The sequence below is a fragment of the Amaranthus tricolor genome, chromosome 17 (genome assembly GCF_026212465.1).
Source record: "Amaranthus tricolor cultivar Red isolate AtriRed21 chromosome 17, ASM2621246v1, whole genome shotgun sequence".
NCBI classification, from domain to species: Eukaryota; Viridiplantae; Streptophyta; class Magnoliopsida; order Caryophyllales; family Amaranthaceae; genus Amaranthus; species Amaranthus tricolor.
The window spans coordinates 19,614,132-19,641,829 of record NC_080063.1 but is presented as its reverse complement, the minus strand read 5'-3'; the positions used below and the strand labels follow the sequence as shown (position 1 = coordinate 19,641,829).

The following is a 27,698-nucleotide window of genomic DNA, read 5'->3' as shown; positions in this document are numbered from 1 at the left end:
CTCTTATTTTTGGAAAGAAAATGGAACGTCTCTAATTCATTACACTTCAAATTAATTTGATATTTGCAACATTTTCTCCAATATTTGATAAAAATCAATTTTTTTTACACTTCCATCCGATAGGTTAAATTGTATTAGCATATTTAGGCGTGGAATTGTTTCTATGACAAGAATAATGATCAACAGTGGGACTGTTATTAAAATAGCATAAAAAAAACAACTTTTATATAATATAAATCAGAACAACGCCATTAGCTTATTTTGTTGGGCCATAGCCCATGTCAAATCATACCCGCCACAAACCACAAACCCCTACCACGAGTAGAAATCAACAACTCTTATATGAGATCGTTTCACCATGAGATGAGTCCTATATAATTAGACTATTTTTAATTAATCATTTTAAGATTGTACGTGATCGCTTTAATGTTATAAGTAATCGCTTTAAGACTATAAGAATGATAATTTAATACTATAAATGATCATTTTGAGATCGTAAGTGTACATTGGATAGCCCAATATAAAGGACTTCACTGTGAGACCATCTCATTTCAGAATTTGCGTTTAATAATCACAATTTTTTTATGAATTGACCTCAACGTAAGATGCGGTTTATATAAGACGCGCTTTATATATGGGTTGAATAGTCTAGTAAATACAAATCATAAACTTATGAAATTCTAATTGTGAACCGTCTCACCTTGAGACGGTCTTTTGTAATTTTTAGAGGTTGTTGGTAATTAACATGTGCCACAAATTTAGTAATCAAGGATGAAGGATCTTGAATCAAGTTGGACATGCACGTGGTTGTTGGCCACAAAATGAAGGTTAATGATCCCAAACAATGTCGTACATTGTATGATGGGTCATATTTGGGATTAACGTCAAATTCTTATGCATGATTACATTACCAATTTGTAGATAAGTGGAGTAACAATAAATATCTTGAATTATTCTTCATTCTTGTTCATTTTTTATAGAAAATGTTTTGACCACGTTAGAGCAAATTACGATATATCTGCTTATTAGTAATTATTAAGGGCGTTGAATGGGATAGACTTTTATTATGAGCTCTTATTCAATTTGTTTTTAGGAGAATTTTGCGAGTTGAAAAATACTAAATAAAACACAATAAACGAATTGAGTTTTCAATCTCGACCCGACCGGTATTTGACCAATTGATACCCCTAGTTATTACCTTCCTACATTATACAAAAACTTGCTTTATCTTTGAAAATGTGTGAGCTTTTTTTGGTTTGAGATTAACAAATTCGTTCTGTAACAAAGTTTCAAATGAGATCATGTATGAGAACGTGATCATGATAAAATTTGAAACTTAAATCAATAAGAAAATAACGTTTATGTAATCTTAAAATCATTAATTTTATTTTTTAAATATAATCTCCAGTAAATTTTCAATATTATTTTCGAATATATTGATCTACTTAACTTGTGTATTTGAAAACAAATTAGCTTAAATGTATTGTTCATCTAACTAGCTTGGTTTTGTGTATCAATGATGAGAGCAAATCTTATATGAGAGTATTAAGACCGGTTAGTTGTGAAATATGTCTATATAAGAAGTCCAAATACAAAAAAAATTAGTATCTTTGTATCTAAATAAAAATTTAATTACTTTTATTAAATTAAAATATATCATGGTGAGACCGTTTTAAATAGCACAAATTCTTATGAGAGATGGTCTTTTGTGAGGCAATTTTTAATTGGACTGGTCCATTATATATTTTTTAAAATATTGTAAGTAACCATAAAGAACGATGTAAGTAGACATTTAAGATATTGAAAGTATGCATTAAGAATACGATGAGTAAGCATTAAGGATAATGTAAGTAGGCACTAAGAGTAAGATAAGTAGGTATTAATCTTTAATAGGCTGAGCTTGAGATACGTCTCAAAAAAAGACGGTATCTCAAGAGACTAGCCGTTCAAATAGACATTTATGTGATAATGATAGTCCAACTTTGGGTCAATCCTTCTTGATGATAGGCTTAGGTGAAACCCAAAACTGTCACGGACTTTGCAGTTGGTTCCCAAGAGTGGACTTTAGGCCCAATTAGTACGAAAATAATTAAAATTGGCTTCTAAATGAACACAATTCATCTTGTGTGATGTATCATCACACCATGAGACAAATCACATAAGAATTTGTGAAATGATTAAGTGTGCCCAAGTGATGCATACTACTCACAATTCACACCAAACCAATTATTTTCAAAGTAAGAAATAATTTTAACAAAAATTTAGTATTTACTAAAGATGTTCAAAACAAACTCGACGATTTGACATTCACTAAACCTTATAATCGAACCTGACTTTGAGTTAGACTTGAAAATGAATCTTCATGTAAAAGGTAAGAGTCGAACTTCTATCGCAACTATATATTATGCTTAAAAAACATGAGAAATAAGAACAACTACATAATTAATTTAGTTTTGAACTACTAAATCTAGTTTGAAGTCTCCAACGAATCAATAACATTACATTATCCCGATACTTCTAATTAATGCAACATTTCTATACAGTATAGTTAATTACATTACATTATTGACAAAATACATAACTATAGTTTACTAAATAAAAAATAACATTCCAAATTATAATGATTGATGAGTAGATGAAGAAGAAGCTTGATAGCATTGTGGACAGGCAAAATGACCCATAGCTCTACAATTAACACAAGAAATGGGCTTCATATTGGATTCAAATCGACCCGGAAATACCTCATCTAATGGGTTACTATATCCAAATAACCCACCCGGTTTAACATACCCGGATCCTTTACATTTTTTACAAGCTATTAATTTTACGTCTCCACATCGTTTGCACATACCTAATGAACTGAAAATTTAACAATAATCAAAACTAATTATAATGAGACTATTTGGTAAATAATTATTAGCTGTTGGAATATTTGAAAGGATTAGCTGTTTTTGTGGGCCTAATAAACAAGTTGTTTAGGGAGATATGTTATAAAATTAAATATTATTTATTGTTGGTTGTTTATTAGATGAAAAGTAGGTGTCAATAAATTAAAAACCATTAAAATAAATCAACATAGCATCTTTTTCATTTTGGCTAAAAAGCGAGATTTAATTTTATCAAACACCTGATTATTGTAATTTGAAAGTGTTTTCAAATCTAAATTACTCTGAAGAGCTACTATTGTGAACTGTGAGAGACCGTTTTTCAGTGAAACGATCTTTAAACAAGAGCCCTTATGCTAATAATTTATATTAGTTGAAAATTTCAATCTATGTATAAGACACGTATCATACAATAATTTGTATAATATAAAAAAAATGCAATAATAAATAAATGTGGAAAAAGGATTAGTACCTTCTTTGGGAAGAGGAGATGAAGGAATCAATTTTAGGTGCAGCAATGGTGGCACATAATAAGAATGTTCCAACTCCAAGACCTGCAATTTCACTTGCTGTGATGTTTTCCATTTCTGTTTTTTCTTGATGTTCAATGGAACTAGATTCTTTTTCTGTGTTGCTTATCGTCCAACTTATCCAAAAGTATAAATAATAGTTTGATTTTAATATTTTAAATTTTAAAATTATTGTTAATCATCAACGGCGGCCCATTAGCTCAGTTGGTTAGAGCGTGGTGCTAATAACGCCAAGGTCGCAGGTTCGAGACCTGCATGGGCCAATTTTTGGTTTTTATTGATTTTTATTGATTTTTTTAAAAAATCTTGTGTACGTTACGAGTTGTTTGGACTTTGCTTTTCTACATAACCCAACTCCGATAGTGAACAAATAAGTTTGTATTTATTACTCCATAGTTCATAGTCCAAAGAATAATGAATTTAGTAACAAAAAAATCCATAAAACTTTTAAATTTATCCAACTAAATATATAATTAGCGATCACTATTGATATACCAACTATATAATATTTACTCATAAGTCATTATTATCCTTTACCTATTCTTTTATCTTAAAATAAACTCTTAAATTGAGCTATCATATTGCTACTTTTTTTCCATAAGAATTATATACTCGGTATTATGAACGTAAAATTTACACATAATTAATACATCATTCTAATATACTTTGATTACACCAAACTACCTTGTTATATCTATGGTTTAGAGGTTGAACCTTGAGACTGAAACCATAAAACTAAAAAGTCAAACATTAATACCATCAACTTAATATAAATCGATTATACTTATTATTATGAATATAATCCCTTTAAATGGTTTTATAATTATGTCTTTGTCTCTAATATCATTTGACTTTTCATCCGATGCCAAACGTGGAATTTAGAATAGTCAAACCATGCGCAAGCATTCTACTTCATGCACTCTTGATTTCATTTTCCAAATAAAAGTTAGGGAAAAAAACAACTTTTTTAATTCAACTATAATATGATTAATTTTACTTAAATTTCGGGAAAGTTATTGAATAAGATAAATCTCCTAACCCTATGGAAGAGAAAGGGGTAGGTTTTAATAATTCTACTACCATTTACTTTCGGTTTTAGGGTTAAAAAATATCCCAAAAAAGCCATTTTGAACCTTTTTGAGATTAAATAGTAAATGACCTTTCATTTGCATTTCCTTTTGTCTTTTAGAGAGCATCTGGCCATGTTCAGTATATAGCCTCGAGATTTTGGGAGCTCAGGGCGAAAAATAAATTATAGGCTCTAATTATAAAATATATATTTATAATTACAAAATTTATAATACAAAAAAAAATACACACGAATAATAGAGGTCGATATTATCTGCTTTTTGTTTGATAATCATGAATTTATAACTCAATAATTAGTAAATAAGGTAATAATTATCAATAACACTTTAGCTTGGAGGTTAAATGTACAATTTAATCACATAAGGTCTTAAATTCGATGCATATGAAAGCAAAATTTATCTACTTTTTCGTGGGCCCTGGGTGCAAGCCCTTCTTGCCCTTACTTAGGGCCGGCCCTGCATATTCGTTCGCATAGTGCCTTAAAAAATTAGGGGCCTTTATATATTAAATTACATATTATATGTTAAGTGTTCATATATATAAAGTTGTTTAGAAAAATATCATAATTTTTGAAATTACATTGGATCTTCATATAAATTGTCAATTTTTACCCTACTTCTGTATCTGGTCTATGGTGTGATTTTCATGCATGTCTTTTTTGAGCCATAGGTCTCAGTGGCCACAACTTCGTTATCTCCTCCAATAAGGGTACTATTTGTCGTTTTTCGATCTATTTCTCTCTAGACTCAAACCATAAATTCTAAGAAAGAGAATATTAAATATAATGATAATGATGATTAGTAAATGACCTTTCATAAATCAAAAGCTAATATACAATTACAATACTTATTATTTTTATTAATAGTAATTCTTTTAACTAGTGCTCACATAATCTTTACATCTGTCCATTGGTCCCCAAATTAGCCGAAAAAAAAAAAAGAAAAATTATGCTATTCTAACTTGTTCTAAAAAGCCAACTTTTGATAATGTAGTCCATTCAAATTATTCTTAAAGTTTCATTCTAATCCATCTTATGATATCACTTTTAGAATTTGCTTTCCTAATATGCACTTAAATGATCTTATTAAAGCTTGCTTACGCATAGCTTAGCTCTCAATAACCTGCTAAGAGTGGAAACAACAATCTTGTCCATTAAAATCATTGTGATGAGGTGGATCGATGAGTAAAGATATTTGTAGCAAACTTATGAAGTTCTGAGTATGTTGAACATATTTAATCGTGTTAGACCTTAAAAAATTAAGAACTTTAATTTTAAATTATAAAGTATATTTTAAATGTTTAAATATAAAATTTTTGAAAATAATATCATAAGTTTTAAATTGCCAAAGGTATTTTAAAAAGTTGTCAATTTTTATTGCTACGCATTATTATTTTCTAAACAAACATTGGTTGACGACTACTACTATGAATCTATGGTTTATGTTTTATGTTTATTAGAGTGGTCTTTGGATAAAAGTAAACTCATAATATTAATTGTATCATGTAGTCTGATTATCTTAAATAAATTAAATACGGTTGAGTTTGGACTATAGTTAATCTTAATAACAACTAATATTAATATAAAATGAAATAATTAAGTATCATTGATATTCTGAAAAAAAAATTAATTATCCAAATTTGAGACCCCCTTTATGTATATTGCTCATTTTTGAGGTGTCATATATAATAAGATGGTTCACGAATAGTTGATAGCCAATAGTTAATTTAGATAGTTGATTTAACTAGCTAATTTGACTAATCAGTTTGACCAACTAAATTTGAATATGTTGGTGGAGCAATTTGTTGTAAAATTAGTTAATTCATTGTAATAATAATAACTTTATAAGTTATTTCAACCAGCAAATTTATCAAACATTTGTATTAGATGAGTTGAGCACCCATCTTTCTATACCTATATATGTTAAAATTGTTCAATAAGTTATTTTTTCAAATATGCCAAATTATCTGATAAATATTAGTTTTACTATAAATATGTGTTATAAACATTGTCCACTTATAAGAAAATATTAGTTTTACTATAAATATGTGCCGCCACAAGGCCACTTTATTGTTTATTATAAGCAGTTAAAAGTGTTGATACAATATAAATCTTTTTGTTAATATTAATTTCAGTTAAAAACCAAAGTATAATAAACTGATGATTAAGACTTTAAAATACGTTATAGTCAAAAATAAGGTGAAATATCAAATAAATCAAAATAAATGGATAAACATAAAAAATTTACACAATAAAAAAAGATTTTAATAATTAAAAGATTAAAACTTACAGTAAATTATAGAGAATAATTATACAAATATAATGTTCTACAATAGTACAATTACAAGCTAAAAGTGAAGCTTAAGCTAGCTAGCATTATGCTGGCAAGACACTTCTAATTTTTTGCATTATTTATAAACCCTTGGCCAATGATCAACATCTACGTATAAAGAAAAATTTATTATTTTAACATATTAACATGATCGAGGTACGTTTACACCTCATTATATATATATTTTTTTTTTTTTTTTTTTTGTTTTTACTCTATGTTACAACAACATCATGCAAGTTCATAAATCTTTAATATGTTGCTAAAACTTTTTTAAATAATCACTTTTTACAATAATTTTTGTAAAGAAAGCCATCTTATAATTTTTCAAAAAAACCCACTACAATTATATATTAATTTTTATTTTAAAGTACTTAGTAAACTTTCTAATATATATGAGTGTCCAGCTCAACCATCAGGTTGAGAGGTGAGACCTACATATATGTTATAAAAGTTTTATATAAAAGTTTTATAATAAATGTGAGGTGAAAGGAGCGAGGAAGGAACTACGGAGAGAGTAGAGGTGATCAAACACCGGGCCGGGCCGGGTTCGGGCCGAGCCGAGCGGCAAAAATCTGCCCATTGATGCGGGTCGGGCCGGGCCGGGCCAAAGTGCGGGCCAAAAAGTTCTTGCCCAAACCCGGGCTTTTGCGGGCTTGCGGGCTTTTGCGGGCCTATGTTATATATTATTTTTTTTTAAATTATTTTTAAGATAACCATGATTATTTCACTATAACTTAAAGCCCTCATCCATAATGCTTTAAATTAAAAACTCTCATTTTTTTATTTAATAATTTTTAATCAATCACCGTGATTTGTAAATAACCAAAAAAATAAAAATATAAAACTAAAATAAATAAAACCAAAAAAGACAAAGAAATTCACAAAACTACAAATACAATTGTTGCATATTATACATAATTTAAAACACAAATTAAAAATAATTGAAATAATCAAATACAATTGTTACATATTATACATAATATAAAACAAATTAAAATAAAAATCATGAACGCACACTTTTTCGGGCCGGGCCGGGCCGGCCCGCGGGCCAAACACCAAATCCCAAACCCGTCCCAAAAAAAATCGGGCCACTTATTTTCTACCCAAACCCGCCCATCGGGCCATATTTTGACACCCAAACCCTCACTTTTTCGGGCCGGGTTGGACCGGGCCGGCGGGCCGGGCCGCCCATGATCACCTCTAGGAGAGAGACTTATATATTGTTTAGGGGATCATGTGAATTAAGAGTCAAATTTCATAAATATGTCAAATAGTGACACTTGAACATGAAAATAGTTATTTATGATTTTTTTAAATAAACAAATTTCACGATTTTTTTTGAAAAAAAAAATTTATAAGATGATTTTTTTGAAAATTAATAATGTAAAAACATTTTAAATTTTACTCACTAAAAAATATACCCTTCATAATAAATATTATTTAAATCCCCTTCCCATGAAAATCCATAACTATTATTATTAGTGTTATTTATATTAGGAGTATTATTATTAGTAGTATTATAATTAGCTTGGTTTTGAAGTGATAATGCCATTTTGCTACAATATTGATTATTGTTATCTTGTTGCATTAGATCACCAAAATTCCATAGGCTTCCCCACCATGAACCATCTTGATCGTGACACGTGGAATCAATCCATGAAGGTGTTGTGATCATCATCAAGTTTTGCTCTTCAATAATGATGTTGTTTGGATGCATGAACATAACTTCTTGCTTATTATTATTGTTATAAGTATGATCTTGAGATGGTACAACTTGGTTGTTATCTTGTTCTTGTGTTTGAACTTGTGTTGGTTGATCTATAATTGGTTCTTCTTTTGGTGGTTTTGGTTTTAGTTTTTGAGATTTTGATACTTTCCGAGATCTTTCCTTCTTCTTGAAATGAGTTCGCCAATAATTTTTGATCTCGTTGTCGGTTCTTCCTGGTAAATATCTTGCTATTGTGGACCATCTATTAAAGTTAATAACAAAAACTATGTCAAAACATAGAGAAACTAACGAAGATACATGAGATAAATAACAAAATGATAAAAATTATGTATTCTTTTATTTGTTAGCAGTAGGGGCCTACATGTTAAGTTTATTAATAAAAAAAATATATTTATAATATATATAACAAAACGATAAAAAAGACTCTGTTTGTTAGTGATAATATCATATATAATATACTTCGAAATTAACCTTTTGTTTTTAATATGATATTAGAATTTTAAGTCAATTAATATTTAGCATTAATAAGTTGGCGGAAGAAAATAAGAAAATAATAGATGAATAGAAGTATGGTTTATTACTTGTTACCCCAAATGGAATGTAACTCAATAATTATGCCTTCTTCTTGAGGAGTTATTTGCCCTCTCTTAAGTCCTGGCCTTAAATAATTCACCCATCTTAACCTGCAACTCTTACCGCTCCTATTCAATCCTATATAAGTACAAAAGTGCAACGTACAAAATCATTAACATATATATATATATATATAAAAAAAAAAATCTATACTTGATTGATTTTTTCTTCAAAGAATTATCTATTATGTCGAGAGTTCAATAGGTTAGAAGTATGGATACAATATTATTCAATATATATCTCTCCCATGCATGACGTAAAATATTTCACGCTCTTGAAGTATGAAATCAATCAGAAAGTTAAGATTATCGGTTTAAACTTTTAGTTAAACAGTTTTTGGGTCATTTCTAACTCTAAACAAAGTAAATATTTGCCTAGGGTTTAGAGCGTAGAAAGAGGCTCAATACCCGGATTCAACGATGGTGTCATGTAGGACGTAGAACACCGCTTGTTAAATTATAAGTGTTATTTTGTCAAACACCCATTAAAAACCGAAACCATTATAAAAGGAGTTCATTTTTATTATTTTACTTAAAGCCCATAAAATATCAGAAATGACACTATTAAAACGGGTTGATAATAGAGAATGTGCATTGGAGAAAGAAACAAAAATTACCAGCACAACGAGAAACAGAACTCCATCTTCCTTCCCCATGCAAGTTAACATATTCAATAAGAAGTTTATCTTCTTCAGGAGTCCATGGACCTTTCCTCCAACCTTGGTTTTGAACTGCCCAAACACCCATAAATTTACCACCCATTTTTACACTTTGAGTCATATATATGTTGTCTATTGTCAACTTCGTGGCAAGCACACATATTCTAAGGCTTCAAGTTATGCACCTTATATATAGTTGTATACAAAGTCATTTTAATTCAAATAAAAAATGAAATTAATAAAGAAGGAAAACAACAAATTACACCAAGCAAAAATCTTGTGTGGCACTCATTATATGGTGAGCTCATCAACCACTTATTGTTGTGAGTACTAAATATTCTAATATCCATTTAGCCTCAATTGAATTTGGCACCAAAACTAAAAAATTGAGTATAATATATTAAAGTAGTCGAATATTTATAAATAAGGTGGAATATAAAGAATAAAAGTAGTATGGCCATACTAAAATGGAAAATAATTAGGCTGATTGAGTGGAACGATGAAATATTTGTTATGCACTTTTCTAATTAAATAATACTCATATGGTTCTATATGCTAATACATTTGTAAATAATACAAAATTTAGAACTGGGTCATTTTAGGTTTGTTTTGATCATAATTTGAAATTTTTAATTAGAACTCTTATTTATATTAATTTTTATAACTTAAGGCATAAATTGGTTCAACACATAAGTAAAAGTACATATTAAACCCACCTTATATAAATATAGATGTAGGATCAAATAAGAAGGATTTTAAAATGAGAAGGGTGAGAAGGATTTTTATTTGATTTTGTTTGGTTACTATATATACAAAAGAGGATATTATGTTATGAATTAAGAATATTTTAAAAATTATTTCATAGTTACTTTTCTGTGTAACATAGTTACTTTTACAATTATGAGTTTTTGGCTCAATCGTAACCATAGATTTTTTTTTTAGTGAAATCAAGGGTGTAAAATTCTTCTTACCGTTCTCATTTTCAACCTATCTCAATGGATCTCTCCCCTATATATATATATATATATATATGTGTGTATGTGTGTATATATATATTACTCCTGGACGTCTTTGTATTTTGAATTTGACATATTTCTCCTTTGTTGAGGTAAGATGCGAAAGTACAAATTTATTGGCATATTTAAGTCTTGTAGAAGTGGTACTTAAGATACGCAATGGTACTATCTCGTTTATACTTTAACATAATGTGGCTACGTATGCCTCTAAGAAAAAGTTCTCATCTTATTCCTTAAAATTCTTCGTATTTAGCATAATAATATACTTTCTTTTTTTCAATATAGATTGATAAGATGATTATAAATATACATATAAATTTCTACTAATCATATAATTCTATATATAAGTTCATTAATTTCTTCTTCAATAAACAGCAATGATTATTTTTTTTTAAAGTTAAAAAATTATGTGACAGAAAAAATTAATACACAAATTAATAATAGTTTATATATATATATATATATATATATATATATATATATATATATATATATATATATATATATATATATATTAGTTTTTGTTTTCTTTTCTTTTGTAGTTGGTTCTACTTATTTATTTTATTTATATGCATTTAATTTATCTTTTCCGTGTAGCTACATCTTCTTATCTTTTTCGACCCAGGAGACTCTTTTGGCCACACTCTCCTTTATGGGTATGAGTTGCCACCGTCCTTCCCTCTCTAGACCCTATTCATAGTTCTTCTATGAGTGGGATACACTGGGTAGGATAATGATGATGATGATATACACACACACACATATATATATATATATATATATATATATATATATATATATATATATATATATATATATATATAATCATTGTACTCAGTATATTTCGCACATAAGGAATTATGATTAGGGTTTGAAGAGGGAAAAAATGCTGCTATTCATATCCATTAATGAGAATGCTGCCTGTTACCTCAAAAAAAATCCACACAAAAATCCTCATATAAAGAATTTCTATATGACAAAAAATTTCTTAACAAGAGTGGTAGGGTCTTTTCTTTTGATATTCTGAACTCAATAGTCTTTAGAAAACCTTACTTTTCTCCCGACAGAACAATTTGGATTTGCTTCTTATATGCATCTTTACCCTAGCTAGGTCACCCCTAAATTTGCCAATTATTTTCACCAACAACAAAAGTACTCATAATCTTTCACTAAAAGTCCCTAATTTAATTGGATTATCAATTTTATTTTTTTAAGTAATCAAACTTAACTAAAAGCTTAGTCGATACCTGTTCATATATGGCGATAGTGAGTGCTAACTATTCTACTTGAAATGATGTTACGTGGATCGTGAGTTTTTTTCAAGTAGATTTCTGATACCATATTAAAAATGACTCATTCAATAGATTAAATTGATAGTTGTAGCTCTAATATATGTTAAGACTTGAAACTTTTACATAGAAATCTAATTATATCAAGTTTTATAGCCTATTTAAATGTTATTGTCAATTTATTTTCAGTTTAATCATTATAATCAGTATATTTCACTCGAGAGGGATTAAATGACGTCAGATTAAATCTAATAAAAAACTAAGAAGATTATTTTGCGGATCGTGAGAACCTCTACTCCAATTTTATAGTAACTATAAACTTATAATTTTTGTTTATAAAATCAAGTTTCGTCCAATAGGAATTAGCCAATTGGGGGAACATAGTTCATGATATTACTACACTTTGTGGAATATTGAAATATAACAATTTAAAATTGGATTGGGGGAAACCTTTACAAGCACATTTGATAAGAAATGATGAGTCATTAGAAATTTAAGCATAAAAGGACATAGTGTGCTTTGCATTAATGAGCCCTAAAGTAACTTAATTACTGAGTTTTTCTTGGTTTCTACATCCTCTAACTTGAGCCAACAGAAAATAATGAGACAAAGGCAAACTTGGACCAATCATTACTAATGAATTATGTTGGGCTTAATCTTATTTATATGAAATACATTAAGAAACTTCATCTTATGAATATAAAACAACGTAGGACATATGACTCATTTTCCCTAGATTTTTAGATACCAAGTTTTAACATTCTAGGAGCTGGATATACTGGATATACGTGTTGGGATGGCTTATCCCATATCAATGAATTAAAGATGGTTTATAATTTACACATTTTATAATTAAGTCATTGATGTGGGATAAACCCTCTTTATAAGCCAAAGAAATAAAATCTCAAAACCATATGACAATGGAGGAAGAACTCCAATGATTTATAAAGTGTGCATACCATCTTTAATTCATCGATGTGGGATAAACCATCTCAACAATACCGATTTGAGTATGTATAAAGTGTTTAATTTTTATAAAATTCTTTGAAATAAGAAGTTTTAAGCATTGACTTATTTTTCCGATTGCATGTAGGCTTAAAGAAGGGAAGTGCTAGGCGAGAATTGAATTCGATCATGACCTATTTTTCTGAAAAGTGGTACTTGCTCTCCAAACAAGACTCGATCTTCTAAGCATTAATTTCATTATGATAGATTTACATTAATTTTAATTTATTTTAATTATTCTAAGGATCATTAATTCTATTCAAAATTTAAATTATCATCCTCACAAAATCTCACCAATTAAAAAATAATTGTACACATGACAAACACATGACTATATGTGATCACAAAAATCATACTACATTCTTAGATGCATGGGGCCAAATTAAAGTGTTTATAGAGATAAATTCATTGTACTTACTAATAAGTGTAATTATGCAAAAAAAAAATATAATTAACAATTAGAAAACCCATTCACACTAATAAGTCGTAATACTACAAAGATTTAACTAAACCACAATTTTGATTCACCAAGAGAAAAAAGCTAAGTGGGTTGTTGATGTTTTCCTTCGAAAGCGGCTTCAAATCCAATGAATTCCTTCCATATGTTGATCTACATTAACCTAAAGTATATGCTTTATTTGGATCATATTATAATAATTCCTATCAATAATCTTATTTTAATATGCATAAAGAAGTTTCTAGGATGCCTTAATTAGTAATGGAGTTTCTTTATCAATATAAAAGGGATGAGGCCTATGAGTCATCATATCGACACGTGGCGATTATTAGTCACTAATTGACACGTGGCATCATGAATAGTATTTTGGGAAAGAAGGGCATTTTTTAATTGGGTTAAGGTGATTATTTTTAGTGTATAATGCCATAAATAGGTAATGAAAATGAAGTGTTATAACATAATTTATTCAAATGTTCTAAAAGACAAAATCTAATACTATAAAGTAAGGAAGATTATATCATGAAATATGTGAAAACGCTTGAATTGATAGTAGTAGTAGATGACAGAATTGAATCCCTTTTTGATTTCATATTTGATTTACTATTTATTTTTAAGAATAATTGACATTGATAATTTAATTTTTCATCTTATGAATAATTTTTATTTTTAATTTATTTTTTATTAAGTTAATTTTTGCCCTAATTTGCTATTAGCATAGTAATTGTTAATTGGGTATGTTGATAGCAAACTAAAGACAAATATTATTAGGAAAAAAACAATGCTAACAATAAACTAAAGACAAAGATTGAATTCTTAAATAGTAATCTAAAGTTGGACTTATTAATAGTGAATGAAAAAAAGATTCAATTATTAATATTATTTTTTCTAACTTTTTAAAGTTTATTACTAGGAGCAACTCTAGAGCAACTCTAGGTTAATAACCGTTATTTGCCAACTTGACAAATCACACTCATATGTGGAGAAATTTGATTTGGTGACATTTTTGAAATTGTAATTTATCTTTTTATATTTTGCTTTTTTTTATTAGTATATTTTTTATCTTTTATAGTGATTTACAATCACGGTGATTAATCAGGATTTTCTATATTACTATTGCTTTAATTATGATTAAGAGAGCCTGTTATAAGTTATAAATGTCTAAATGATATAACGCTGAGCACCCTTTTCTCCTCTAATCCAACTAATTTTTAATTGTTGTTTTTGCTAAGGGCCACAATCTATTGTAGATCTTGAGCCAACCAAGTATACATTAAGCTTTTAAGTGAGGTAATATAAATAGTGATGATATATAGTGATTGTTAATCAGATTAAATAGGGCAAATTTTAAAAAACAGGAGTATATAACTTGTATAAAACACATTTATATTTATTCCTAAAACCTAGTACATGAGTCCATGTAATGAGTAGGGAAGCCACATCAGGGCTTGGATAGGTCAGACCCTCGTCCAAACAAGCATTTGTTGTAATTTTTTAACTCAATATTCCTTGTTTAAGTGTTATATAGAATTATTACATATCTCTTATAAATATTACATATCACTTAAAATAAAGTAAATTACAACAGAATTAAATAGGAGTTAATTTCTATACGTTACAGTGTAAGTGAACTAAAATGTCCTTGAATTCTATTAGTTACTCACATAGAATAATTCCACATGTGAAGAACGCTGTGAAATTTTGAAATAGAAAATATGAGAAGAACAAAAGAGAATGAAGGGACTTAGAGGTGTTTAAAACAGATCTAAGAATTTGACATTTAACCAACCTTGTAATTAAACTCAACTTTGACTCGACTTCAAAATGAATATTAAATATGTAAAAATAATGTTAACACAACATCATTCAATTTTGAAGCGACTCAAAACATTTGATTAGAAATTAATTTGATAATCAGAATGTGGACATGTAGGAGGGTGTACTTTTATTTAGATCATTAGTGTTTACAAACAACAAAAGCTAGCTTCTAGATGGATTTAGTTAAAATCCAAGAAAGATTTCTCAAAAGAACTTTAGAACACAAAAGACTTAGGAACCTTGATTGGAAGTACTTACAAAAGAAACACAAGTATTAGGAGAACATGTCTCTTCTTACTTTCTATTGCTTTGAAACATCATTGGCCCACGTTCAACATTCATCACATGGAGGATATTTATCAACCACTATATCTACACAACATTGCATGAAATTCCACCATATGGATGCAACTATACAAAGCATGGATTTTGGGAATGAGGATAATTGGTTAACTAAGTTTGTATTAGGGTTCTTTGTAATCCATCTTTCATCAACCTCTTTTTAAGGGTTTTTAGATGGGACATTTGTAAAGTGCTATGATTTATTAGGATCTTGATCCTCAAAAAAATGTCTGTCCAATTGGATGGAAAATAAGCTGAAGGATGGTATACATTACTTATGTTAGTTTATATTTGAATTTAATTAATAATACTCGGTATTTACATGAAGTATTATATAGACACGTGCACGGATTAGAATGATAACATGTCTAGTAACCAGGCAAGTCATAGTGCCCAAACGCCATACTGAACTATGACCAAGCTATGTTTAGTCTATGGAGTCTATATTTATTGGGCTGGTCCATTTATCTTTAGTTAATTAAAATGATCATTTATAATTAAAAATGATCAATTACAAATTAACTAATTTTATATAAGTCCGTCTCATGATGAAACGATTACTTATAAGACAAGATGTAACAATTAATGAAAACTTGAAATCATTAAGTCAAAAAATCAAAAAAATGAACCAAATAATCTAACTTTCATAATTATTCCAAAAGTAAGCGTGAAAATCCCAAACCAGAGGTTTGGAGCTGTTCGCAGTTAGTAACTGCGAACAGCTATGTACATTTTTTTTTTTTGCTAATTTTTGAGTTTTTATTTGTTGTATTTGCATTAGAGACATTAGAATAAGTAATTACAAGTCAATGTATGTTTCAGGCGGTATGATCCATCGCCAAAACTCCGATCATTCGTAAGTGAAAGCTTGGACATAGCTTCCAACAACGCTATGTTTGCATTAGAGACATTAGAACAATTTGGTTCAAGGTTTCCGTTCTATACTCCACATTTCTGCGAATATGATACACTCTGATAGCTTCCAAAAACGCTTCCTTGCTATCAAACATCATACCCTTCTCAAACTCTCCGTCTTCGGTATATGTGGTATCACAAGCTCAAGTCCTCCATGAGTTGTCCTCCTCATACTCGTCTAAATTAAAGGTGGACATAGGGCATAAGGTGTAGGAGGAATGATTATAGGAATGTTTCCTAGGGTCATGTCATTTGCTAGCGCATCCTCATCGACATCCACATCGTCCTCAGAAGAATCGTCAATGAACTCATTACTCTCATTTCCATCATCCTAAGGTCCCATTTCAGCAGTTTCTCCTAAGATAAACATTGAATCAATTGGAACTTGATACGTAGGGGGTTGGGAAAAAGTATAAGATGCGGAAGGAACGAAAGGATTAGGAGCTTCCTGATTTAATATAGTCATAGGGGTATGAGTAGGATTAGAAGCAACTACATTCCTTACGGGTACTTCTTCTACGTATTACTCCAAAGAGGGAATTTGGGTGGACTTTGAATGCTCCCACATAGCATCTATAGCCTCATCATCCTCAACAGGAAAGACAAGCAATTCTCCTCTCATGTCATATTTAAAGCTTAAATTTACGGTACTTCTAGTAGGGTCCAATCCAATCTTAGAACATATAAAACGTTTAAAGTGGTTCAAATCCATGTTCGAATTGCATGCAAACAACTTACGTCTTCCCCCAACTTAATGAATTTTGCCACTACTTTCTCGAATACAACCATTCCAAAAACATACTATAGCCACGCAAAATGATGCCATTTTCTACATTAATACAAAAAAAATCAACAGTATCATCAACTTCATGCCCATATAAGTACATTATATTCATTTGATTATAATATTTTTTGGTCCAAAAATTAATAAAAAAATCCATAATGTAACTAAGTTCATACATATATAATACACATAAAATCAAAATAATAAATCAGTTCATAAGTTCATAAATAATATTTCTAATACCAACATCAACATCAACATTTCTAATAATATTATCAACATTGAATTCAACTAATTCAACAACATTACTTCAAAAAACAACATAAAGCTATAAAAATAATTAAAAATTACCTTCAATACTTATGGATAATTAAGAAGAGTCTTGATTTAACAACTAGTAACCTACATTTGAAAAAATAAGCAAATTTGATTATAACCCTAAAAAGCTACATATACACCAAAAAAACACTAACAAGTTTACCTTTGAGCAAGTTAGAGTATCCCACACTAATTTTGAAGTGCCATATTGAAAGAGGAATGCAAGAATTTATGGATTGAATCTATGATTTTAGAGGGAGAATGTCGAGTGTGAAGATAGGATTTTGAGAAATGGAAAAAAAGGAAGTTGATCCGCGTATTTGTGCAGCATAGCTGTTCACAGTTAGTAACTGCAAACAGCTCCAAACCTCTGGTTTAGGATTTTCACGCTTACTTTTGAAATAATTATGAAAGTTAGATTATTTGGTTCATTTTTTTGATTTTTTGACTTAATGATTTCAAATTTTCACAATTAACGTTATATGAATTGGGCTAACTAGTACCCGTCTACACCGACCACTAAGGCAATAACTGAGATCACAAAAGTCATAACACAACCGTTGTACTTAGACTTGGGTTTCCTCCATATTGGTCCAACAATCCGAACTTAAAACCTTAATGCGATACGACCTATAATAGGCTAATTATTATTAATTAATATATTTTACTCACTTTGTTTCAATACGTTTGTTATTTTTATCAAAAAGTTCAGACTATTTTATTTAAAGTGTAACAAGTAAATTGAAAGAACGTTAATTATCACTTAGTCACTTACAAGTTATGGTACTATTGTTTTGTCTTATACCGACCATTAAAAACTACAATTTTTTTTATTTTAGGGTAAGGTGAATATTTTACATACTAAATTGGAGATGGAAAAGATTTTCTTACATGTGGTGAAGAAAAATTAAAAAAAATCTCTACCATAAAATTAAAAGTCACTAAATTAACCCCAGAAAAAATAAGTTGAATATGCCTTCTTCTTACAATAATTCCTCATCCCATTAACAATTTAGAGGGAATAAACAATAGTAGTCTTTTTCACATCTTGTAATAATCTTGTGTTAGTGTCAAGGAACCCACTCAACCAAAAGCTTAAGCTGATGGTTGAAGCCCCAGGATATGTTATATACTCTAACACGCCCCCTCACACGAGAGCCCTTTGGGCTAGAAGTGTGGATGCAACACATGTTCTCCTCATACATGGTGCTCAATATTCCACTTTGAATGAGGGGTGGTTGAGATTTGAACCCGTGACCTTTTGTCACATTGGCTTCTGATACCATGTCAAGGAACCCACTCAACCAAAAGCTTAAGCTGATGGTTGAAGCCCCAGGATATGTTATATACTCTAACAGTTAGGCAAAATAGTAAGTTATGTACTCTATTTGATTGAAATAGTAAAAAAAGAAAAAAAACAAGAGCCTCAAAAGTCTTTTTCAATACCAAAATGAAACCTATTTGTTTGTTCTATATTCATGTCTTGTCTCATTTGAAAGTTAATAATTATTGTTTTGAAAATATTTCGAATTTAATTCGAACCTGATTAATCATCCTTTTATTTCACCTTACCCTATAACAAAAGTAAAAAATAAATATAAAGGTGATTAAAAATTAACTGAAAAAGTGATTATCAATACACGATAATAATAGAAGCGGACTTTAATTTTTCAAGATAATTACAATTCTAGGTTTATAGGTCTAATAATCTAATTATGTACCGAGGGTCTTGGAGTTAATTTTTTTCTTCTTACCAAAGTTTTTAAAAGTCAAATTTATGAAAATTTGACCATATACTATATTGACAAAAAAAGTTATACTAACATTTACATCAAATCTAAGGCTTTTGAACTTAGGATAGTTTCAAATAGAATTAAACCCGGTGCAATTAATAAGAAATATATATTGATATTTAATTGTCGTGATACTCAAAGATCATCATCAACAAATCATTTATTCGACAATACTAATGTCATAGCTCCATTGGGAGAAAGAAATCAAAACTCAATACATATAAAAAAAATAATAAATTAATAGGTAAAATAACTTTTTAATAGAGAGAAAATTTATTTTTATTATAAATATAAGACAATTTGTATAGTATATTAAAGCTTATCAAATCCACACCAATATGTAATATGAGCATAATGGAGTACATATTGAAACTAATTATTCCATTCTAATAAAAGTAAGTAGGAGTATATGTTAATCTATAAAAAGCAAAACTAACAAGTGATCACTTCATACTTTTCCCCCAACAAATTTCAACATCAAATGTGTCCCTTGATGAGGTGCATTAACAATTCCGATTTTGGCCTGTGAGAAGTTGTAAGTAAATAACGGTTAATTGTGAAGTAAATAAATAACTTTTATGTGGTAGAATTTGATAGGGTGAGAATTTTGTTAGTTTAATTTATTTTTATTTTTAAATTTTATTTATCTTATTATTAAATTTTTTGTCTTTTTGTGGTGATTTATAAATCACGCTGATTGATTAAAATTTTTTGTTTGGCAATCAAGCATTTGGAATAGGACCCACACTATTGTAACAAGTTGCTCTCTCATTCTTTTAAATTTGCCATATTACGAAATAGTGAAAAAATTCTCATATAAAAAATCATAATAAATAAAAAATTTAGATAGATGGCCGAGTAAGATTTGGTATGAAATATTTAATTGATATGATATTTATTTATAAACTTTTCCCTAAATCATTTATTTAAAACGATAAAATTTACTTTTTTTATTGAAATTCGATTATTTGGTTTGAGTAAGGTAAATTTAGTAAACATAAATATAATTTATTTAAAATCACTAATTTTACATATTAGAATAATAGAAAATGATAATATATGTTTTGATTCAGTACCTATGAGTTTGTAATAAAAATAAGTTTAAATATGTGAAAATAATGTCACTTCATCAAGGATAATATAAGGTGAAGAGTCGAGGACTCTAGGCATAAATCATAGCTAATTAAGATAACTTCGTAACCAATTTAAGCATTTTTTGTAAATATATAGGAACTTTTAAATGTATAATGCAAATTAAAAAGTTGAACAAAATGTGCTCTTTCTAAACAAATTAAAACTAAATTGAATTAAATTGAATTTGATGAGAATAAATTTAGTTGAAATTATAAGAATTATCATCATCATCATACCCACTGTATCTCGTTCATAAAGAAACTATAATCAGAATCAGAGTCTGAGGAGGTGTAATTATAAGAATGGAATTGAAGGAATTTGAACTAAACTTATTATATATAAACCAATAAGTAGATTATATTAAATAAATTTATTTTCTTGTCATTAGTAAATTATTCATTTTAGAGTTTCTTTGGTTGGTAATTAGTATAGGAATTTGAACTTCCTAGAAAATGCCATAATAAATTAAATTTGGTTAGCAAATATCATAAGAATTTGAAATTCCAGAAGAAGTTAATTTCTACAACTTGTTGAAATTTAATCATCATAATAACCCTTAGTGATATAAAATTCTTATTATAATTAAAATTCATATAATCAACCAAACCAAACGACACTATTTAATTCCTAAAAAATTAACAAGGAAATTAAATTTCATCCATAATAAATTTCCAATGACAAGTAAACGCATCCTTACTTGTGAGAGATGCTAACAAACTTCCAATCCTAATCTCCAACACAACCATTAAAAAGTTCACCAAAACAAGCCTACATTCAATTAATACTTGCACAATACAATGTAGCTTATGGATTACATACTTCCAATTAATACCTCTATACACTTAATAAAAAAAATACAAATAAATCTAACAAGATCTCATATCGATATTGTTATGGGGTCAAATAAATAAACCCGTAATTTATTTAGTCAATTTCTAATCCACCCACCTCGATCGAATAACTTTCTAAAATAACTACCCACTACTCACCATAATCTACCACTCACCCATCGTACCCATAATTCCCACATTAATTCACCATCCAACCTCCATTCTACCATTATAAATACATGTTGCATACATCATTTGCACCGGATTAAGCTTTTATATTGCTACCGTTACTCCATAAAAACATCCGCCTCCTATATACAATCTATACTTAACCAAATATTCCTTCAATTGATTAGAACTCTTTCTACAATCCGTTAATCTTGTATTCTTTAATTATTATATATTCATTACTTTCGGTTTCCCGATCTGGCTTGAGCGTCAGGGGTTTTCCGTGAAACCACCCTGGGCAAGGCTAACGTTGTATTGCAGAATTTGAAGTCTCATCAGCGGAAGGATCATTAACACTTTCAGCATACCAATAGTTGTCCCTTACTACACCTTATTTTCAGATTTTTAAGTGTCTTTTACACTTCTTCGTTTCATTACCGAAACAAATATATTTTAACTTCTATATATTCATGAGAAATCATGTTTCAAAATTTCTCTCACCATATATAAAATATTATAATCCGCAATTAATATGCTAAGATTAAACTTCAGCCAAAATAAAGATTATTCTTTGTCTTTGATAGCTTTTTAACCATCATTTTCCAATCCTTTTATCCTTAGCTATAAGATGTGCTTGTGGTAGGTTAAGTCAATTGCTGATTTTGAAACATACACTACTTGAGAGTCAGCAAAATGTGGTAGGTAAGATTGTTCTTAGATATCGTATAAAACAATTTGTTTTCTTCATCAAAATTATTCCAATCAATTTGCTACAATATTTTACATTGGATATAAACTCGCCAAAATTAATTACATTATGGGTTAGTATTCAAAATTAAGGCTCTAAATTTTTTATATAACATGTTTAGATATGAAGTAGTAACAAAATAAATTGGTAGTCCGAATTATGATTAACTTAGTGGTTGAAGATTTTTTTTCTTTTATCCTTGTAATAATGATTTGATTCATGTTATCTATACTACACCCTTTATAAATATGAATTTATTTTATCTTGAAATTATATTTTAAATTTTTTGGGTTGGGCCTTGACCCAAACTCATACCGGCATTGTAAGATCATGAAAAGAAAATGCATGGCCCAGGTTCGCTTGTTACTGAAAGCTGATTGAACAAAGAAAAAGCCCAATAAAAAATAGAGAAATTGTATATGGTAGCACCGTGTTTCGTAGATGTCAATTGTAGCAAATAACATTAAACATTTGTACTTAAGTTTACTGTAGCCATAATCATAAAAAAAAAAAAAAAAAAGTTTGTATTTCCGTTATCTCAATCTTCTTCTTCTTCCTCAGTAGTCTTAAATGTTGTTCTTCCTCACTCGTCTCACCATTGCTAAAAAAATCCAGAGGGAGTCTCTTCCTACAGGAATACTCTTCGGTTGTTTTGGGCAAAGTTGGGGATAAAAGTAGCTTAATTTATGATTAATTACAGTTAAAAAAGGCTTATTAACTTTAACTCCATTTGGTTAGGGATACACATACAGTCAAAATTCGATCCTAAGTCCATTTATTCACCTCTATCAAATCTCATTTTCTTGAGCGGATTTTGAAGTACCTGAATACAAATCTCATTTTCGAGGCCTTCTACTCGCTTGACCCATTAATCCATAGTTACCATGGTTCTAGTCAAGGTGACAAGGTTCATAATTATTCAAGAAATAACACCTGAAAAATCGCGAGTATTCCTGCAGATGGATTCAATTTTCTAATTTTAACAAAAAAAAAAAAAAAAAAACAGAAACCCACCAAAAAAATCAGGAGAATTGAGGCATGAACTTTGATCAAATTGACAAACCCACCAAGAAAAGTTGCTAAATTTGGATTAGAAATCAAAGAACATGAAAAACCAGAAATTAAATTGCAAAAATTTGGGTAAGAAATGATTTGATTAAGAATAGATTGATGATTGTAATAATTTTTCTAATTCTGCTCACCTTTCTTGGTGGTTCTTTTGAATTGAGTGTTGATATTTGTGATTTGAAAAGAAAGAGAGACACTATCTCATATAAAGTAGCTCATTTTTTAAAATGCTTTGCACTTTATTTTTTCCTTCGATACAAATATTAACTTTTTCTTCAAAAAGAGATAAAATATTAAAAATAGTACTCCTTCCTATTCAATCTACTTGTCCCATTTTTTTTTTCTCACTTGTCGAGATAATATGTTAATTATTAATATTTTTAATTATATATAATTAAAAATTATGAAAAATTGATATTAATTATCTTTGTATTGAAACGAATGAAACAAGATCTCACATGACAATATTTTAATTTATAAATTAAGAAAAAAATACAAAATAAGAGTGACTAGTGAATAGTAACTAAAAAGTAAACAGAACAAGTAGCAAGAATAGTTATAGGAGGGATTAATAAATACAAATAATTAAATATAGTAAAAAAATAATTTCTAAAAAATAAATTTTAAGGAAATTAAAAAGTAAACAAACGGCTATATATTCTCAAATTAGATTACAAATAGATAATAGCTCACTAATTTAATGTAATAAATAGTTAATTCTTATGTCACATCAACCTAATTAATGATAACAAATATAACAAATATCTCGCAATGATTGTATTTATCGTAAAAATCCTAATTATTTTAATATGATACTAAAAATTAAAACAATATATAGTAGTCACTCTAAGTTTCTCTGTTTAGGTTTTCCCTTATTGGTTTTCCTTCTAAGTTTGGTTTACGAGTGTTTTTCCCTTTCTTGGGGTCTTAGTCTCCTTCATGAAGAAGCAATGTGATAGTTTATCACTATCAGGGGCGTCTTGCCGGCAACTTTTGGTCGAGAATAGGGATAATAGGGGTTTGCATGCAAGGGTTCTTGATGATTCTCCTTGTCTTGAACCCAAGAATGATAAAGGTAAGGAGGTGTTGAGTGCAGTGGGTGGTGTTCACAAGGGGCAGAAGGGTACTGGAGTCTGGAGGTGAAGCTGATGATTTGGTCGAATGGATTGAGGAAGGTGCATGTGAGGAGGAAGAAGATGACAGGATTGCTCTTGGTCTTATAGGTAAACTGTGGACCTCTAGAATTCCTAATCCGAGTGCTTTCATGTCCACGATGAAAAAGTGTGAGGATGGTCAAGAATAGTGTTGATATTTGTAGTATTGGTCGGAATCTTTTCCAAATCCAGTTCTTTCATTGGGGTGATAAACAACGGATCTTGGCGGCCAACCTTGGCATTTTGACAAATATCCCTTGCTGTTGGAAGAAATTGATAAAGCGGTTAAACTGTCAGATTCGGAGATCTTTTGGCTATCTATTTGGGCTTGATTCTACGACATCCCGTTTAAGGGTCGAGGTAATGATGATAATGCCAAGGTTCTTGGTAATAAGATAGGAGAGTTTATGGAGGTGGCGAGATCAAGTCGGCACGGTTTTGAAAAATCTATGTGGTTTAGGGTCAAGATTGATGTCCGGGAGCCTCTTAAAGACCGCGTGTTAATTTGAAGATCAGGGGTGGTCACATTTGTAGTATTCCAGTTAAATATGAAAGATTGCCTATGATATGCTTTTACTGTGGTCGTTTGGGACATGGCACGAATGAATGTGCGGAGGTTAATGGGGATTCTTCGCCGGAGAAGAAATTTGGGTCAACATTGAGGGCGTCTCCATGGAAAATTTTTAGCGATGATAATGTGAGGCCTGAGGAGAAGTTAGGTGAGGGTCATACATCTCAGTGTGCTAATTAAGTGACTCTTTGTTACTAAAGGGTCAGACAAACGTATGATAGATTTGGAGAGGAGTATAGTTGATGAAGTGGTGGATTGTCTTCAACGTGTTTCTATTAAGAAAGGGTTTGGAAGAAACATGGGCTTCCACAAGAAGGGATAATCTTGGTGAACATGATGTGGTTAATGGGAATAATTGGTATAATGGGGATGAGGAGGTTGTTCCTGATCAGGAGGTTCGGCAGGGTGAAGCGGTTGGTGGTATTCTTAAGGTTGATTTTATGATTGCTCAGTCGTGTGTCGAAGTGTCAGATGATCATCGGCAGAGGGGAATTTGTTGGGATGAGTTATCCCATATTGATAAATTGAAAATGGTAGGTTCGAAAAGAATGGCGTTCCTACCCTAATTGATTACTCCCACATGCGAACTTGACAGGGGTTCGCATGTGAAGGGGGAGTTGGGATGAGTTATCCCACATCGATAAATTGAAAATGGTGTGCACACTTTATAAGCTATTAGAGACCTTCTTCCCATTGCCATATGGTTTTGGGATGGTATATATCTCTTTGGCTTATGAAGTGTGTGCACTTGTGTCCCCCGTTAATATGCTGGCATTCACAATAAGTCCAGCCTAATTTAACATGGTATCAGAGCCGATGGTTCGATCAATAATTTAAAAAAAAATGGTAGGTTCGAAAAGAATGGCGTTCCTACCCTAATTGATTACTCCCACATGCGAACTTGACGGGGGTTCGCATGTGAGGGGGGTGTTGGGATGAGTTATCCCACATCGATAAATTGAAAATGGTGTGCACGCTTTATAAGCTATTAGAGACCTTCTTCCCATTGCCATATGGTTTTGGGATGGTATATATCTCCTTGACTTATGAAGTGTGTGCACTTGTGTCCCCCGTTAATATGCTGGCATTCACAATAAGTCCAGCTTAATTTAACAGAATTATGAAGAGGGGGGTTTACCATTTTGATGGTAAATGCAAAAGAAATGTTGAGAAGGTCACTGTTTTAGAAGGGGAATTGGGGGATGATTGTGGTATTCAAAGGCGGAGGGTAGATAACATGGGGGGTGATTGTAGCAGTCTCAAATTTCTTAATTTTAATCTTTCGATTAATTATTTTGAAAATTTTTTAATTTGAATTCTTAATCCTTTGGTTATAAAATTCAAATTACCTTTAATTCCTAAACCTTTTTTCGATTTTGTAATTTCTTTCAAATATTAAACTTTTATATATATATATATATATATATATATATATATATATATATATATATATATATATATATATATATATATATATATATATATATATATATTCTTAAATTTGATTATAAGCACTAAAATATTATTTTATTATTTTATACTACGAAAAACAAAATTTTAATATTATATTTATGATTTTGTTAAAACGTTAAGTTTCAATTTTGTTTCCTTAAACTAACTTTACTACTTATCATTTTAACCTTACAACTTTGATTTAATTATTTTATACCTAAAAATTAACTATATGTTTCTTATTAACTTAAAGTATAGTTTTAACCAAAATTTTTTAAATAAACTATCATATTTTCATAATCAAACCTTAATCAAACTTTTCAATTAATTTAAAACATTTCACTTGTATAAACTAGAATAAAAATTTGATGAACTAAAATCCTTTCTACTTCAATCCATGATGTTCATCACTTACACAAGCTATTACCATTTTCTTATACAAGTTAACCTTCTTCTACACTCTAAACTCTTACACATTCACTTACACACTCCAACTCTAACACATTCACTTACACATTCCAACTCTTACACATTCACTTACACACTCTAAATCACTTACACAATTTAACCTTCTTCTATACTCCTAACACTCTTTTTCATATAATCTTATGAACTAAAAAGTTGCTCAAAACCCATTATAAATACCTCTTTAGCAATGAGATCACTTGCACCCCATTATCAAATCTTTCTATCATTCTTTCTTATATCTTCACTTTATTAACATCTTATTAACTCTATACCATTTTTATTAGTTGAAGAATCAAATGAAGATGGAGCTTGATCTTATCACTTCTTAATAATGATCAACTTTTGAAAAGTCAAATATTATCTTTTAGAGCTTGGATATCATTTTTTTTTTGGAGTAATTGAAGATCTACTTTTCTGAAGCTTGGAGTCTTGAAGACTTTCTCTTTTGGAGTTTATTTCTTTTAGTTCTTATTTTTCCTATTATTATTCTCTTACTTGGTTTAGCACCACCTTTGGA

The 27,698-nt window shown here is 29.5% G+C and overlaps 2 protein-coding genes and 1 non-coding gene across 3 annotated transcripts; 1 reads left to right on the top strand and 2 right to left on the bottom strand.

The window, feature by feature from the left end:
- Positions 1–2,471: 2,471 nt before the first annotated feature.
- On the bottom strand, positions 2,472–3,570 carry LOC130803930 (uncharacterized). The gene is made up of 2 exons (XM_057668163.1): positions 3,358–3,570; positions 2,472–2,859 (listed from the first exon to the last, which is right to left on the bottom strand). Exons 1-2 carry the CDS (start codon positions 3,468–3,470, stop codon positions 2,616–2,618), a joined length of 357 nt encoding a protein of 118 aa, XP_057524146.1. The 5' UTR covers positions 3,471–3,570; the 3' UTR covers positions 2,472–2,615.
- Positions 3,571–3,604: 34 nt separating this feature from the next.
- On the top strand, positions 3,605–3,678 carry TRNAI-AAU (transfer RNA isoleucine (anticodon AAU)). Its single transcript has one exon. It is a non-coding gene; the product is annotated as a tRNA-Ile (tRNA).
- A 4,564-nt stretch (positions 3,679–8,242) lies between these two features.
- Positions 8,243–9,957, bottom strand: LOC130803919 (MYB-like transcription factor EOBI). The gene is made up of 3 exons (XM_057668153.1): positions 9,813–9,957; positions 9,145–9,274; positions 8,243–8,804 (listed from the first exon to the last, which is right to left on the bottom strand). Exons 1-3 carry the CDS (start codon positions 9,955–9,957, stop codon positions 8,243–8,245), a joined length of 837 nt encoding a protein of 278 aa, XP_057524136.1.
- Positions 9,958–27,698: the final 17,741 nt, after the last annotated feature.

What these genes read in the sequence shown, in the direction of transcription:
- LOC130803919 (XM_057668153.1), bottom strand. Translation starts at nt 9,957, where the DNA reads ATGGGTGGTAAATTTATGGGTGTTTGGGCAGTTCAAAACCAAGGTTGG. An exon ending in TTCTGTTTCTCGTTGTGCTG is followed by an intron (nt 9,275 to 9,812) that starts GTAATTTTTGTT and finishes GTACTTATATAG; the next exon opens with GATTGAATAGGAGCGGTAAG. An exon ending in CATTCCATTTGGGGTAACAA is followed by an intron (nt 8,805 to 9,144) that starts GTAATAAACCAT and finishes TAACTTTAATAG; the next exon opens with ATGGTCCACAATAGCAAGAT.
- LOC130803930 (XM_057668163.1), bottom strand. Translation starts at nt 3,470, where the DNA reads ATGGAAAACATCACAGCAAGTGAAATTGCAGGTCTTGGAGTTGGAACA. An exon ending in ATCTCCTCTTCCCAAAGAAG is followed by an intron (nt 2,860 to 3,357) that starts GTACTAATCCTT and finishes TTAAATTTTCAG; the next exon opens with TTCATTAGGTATGTGCAAAC.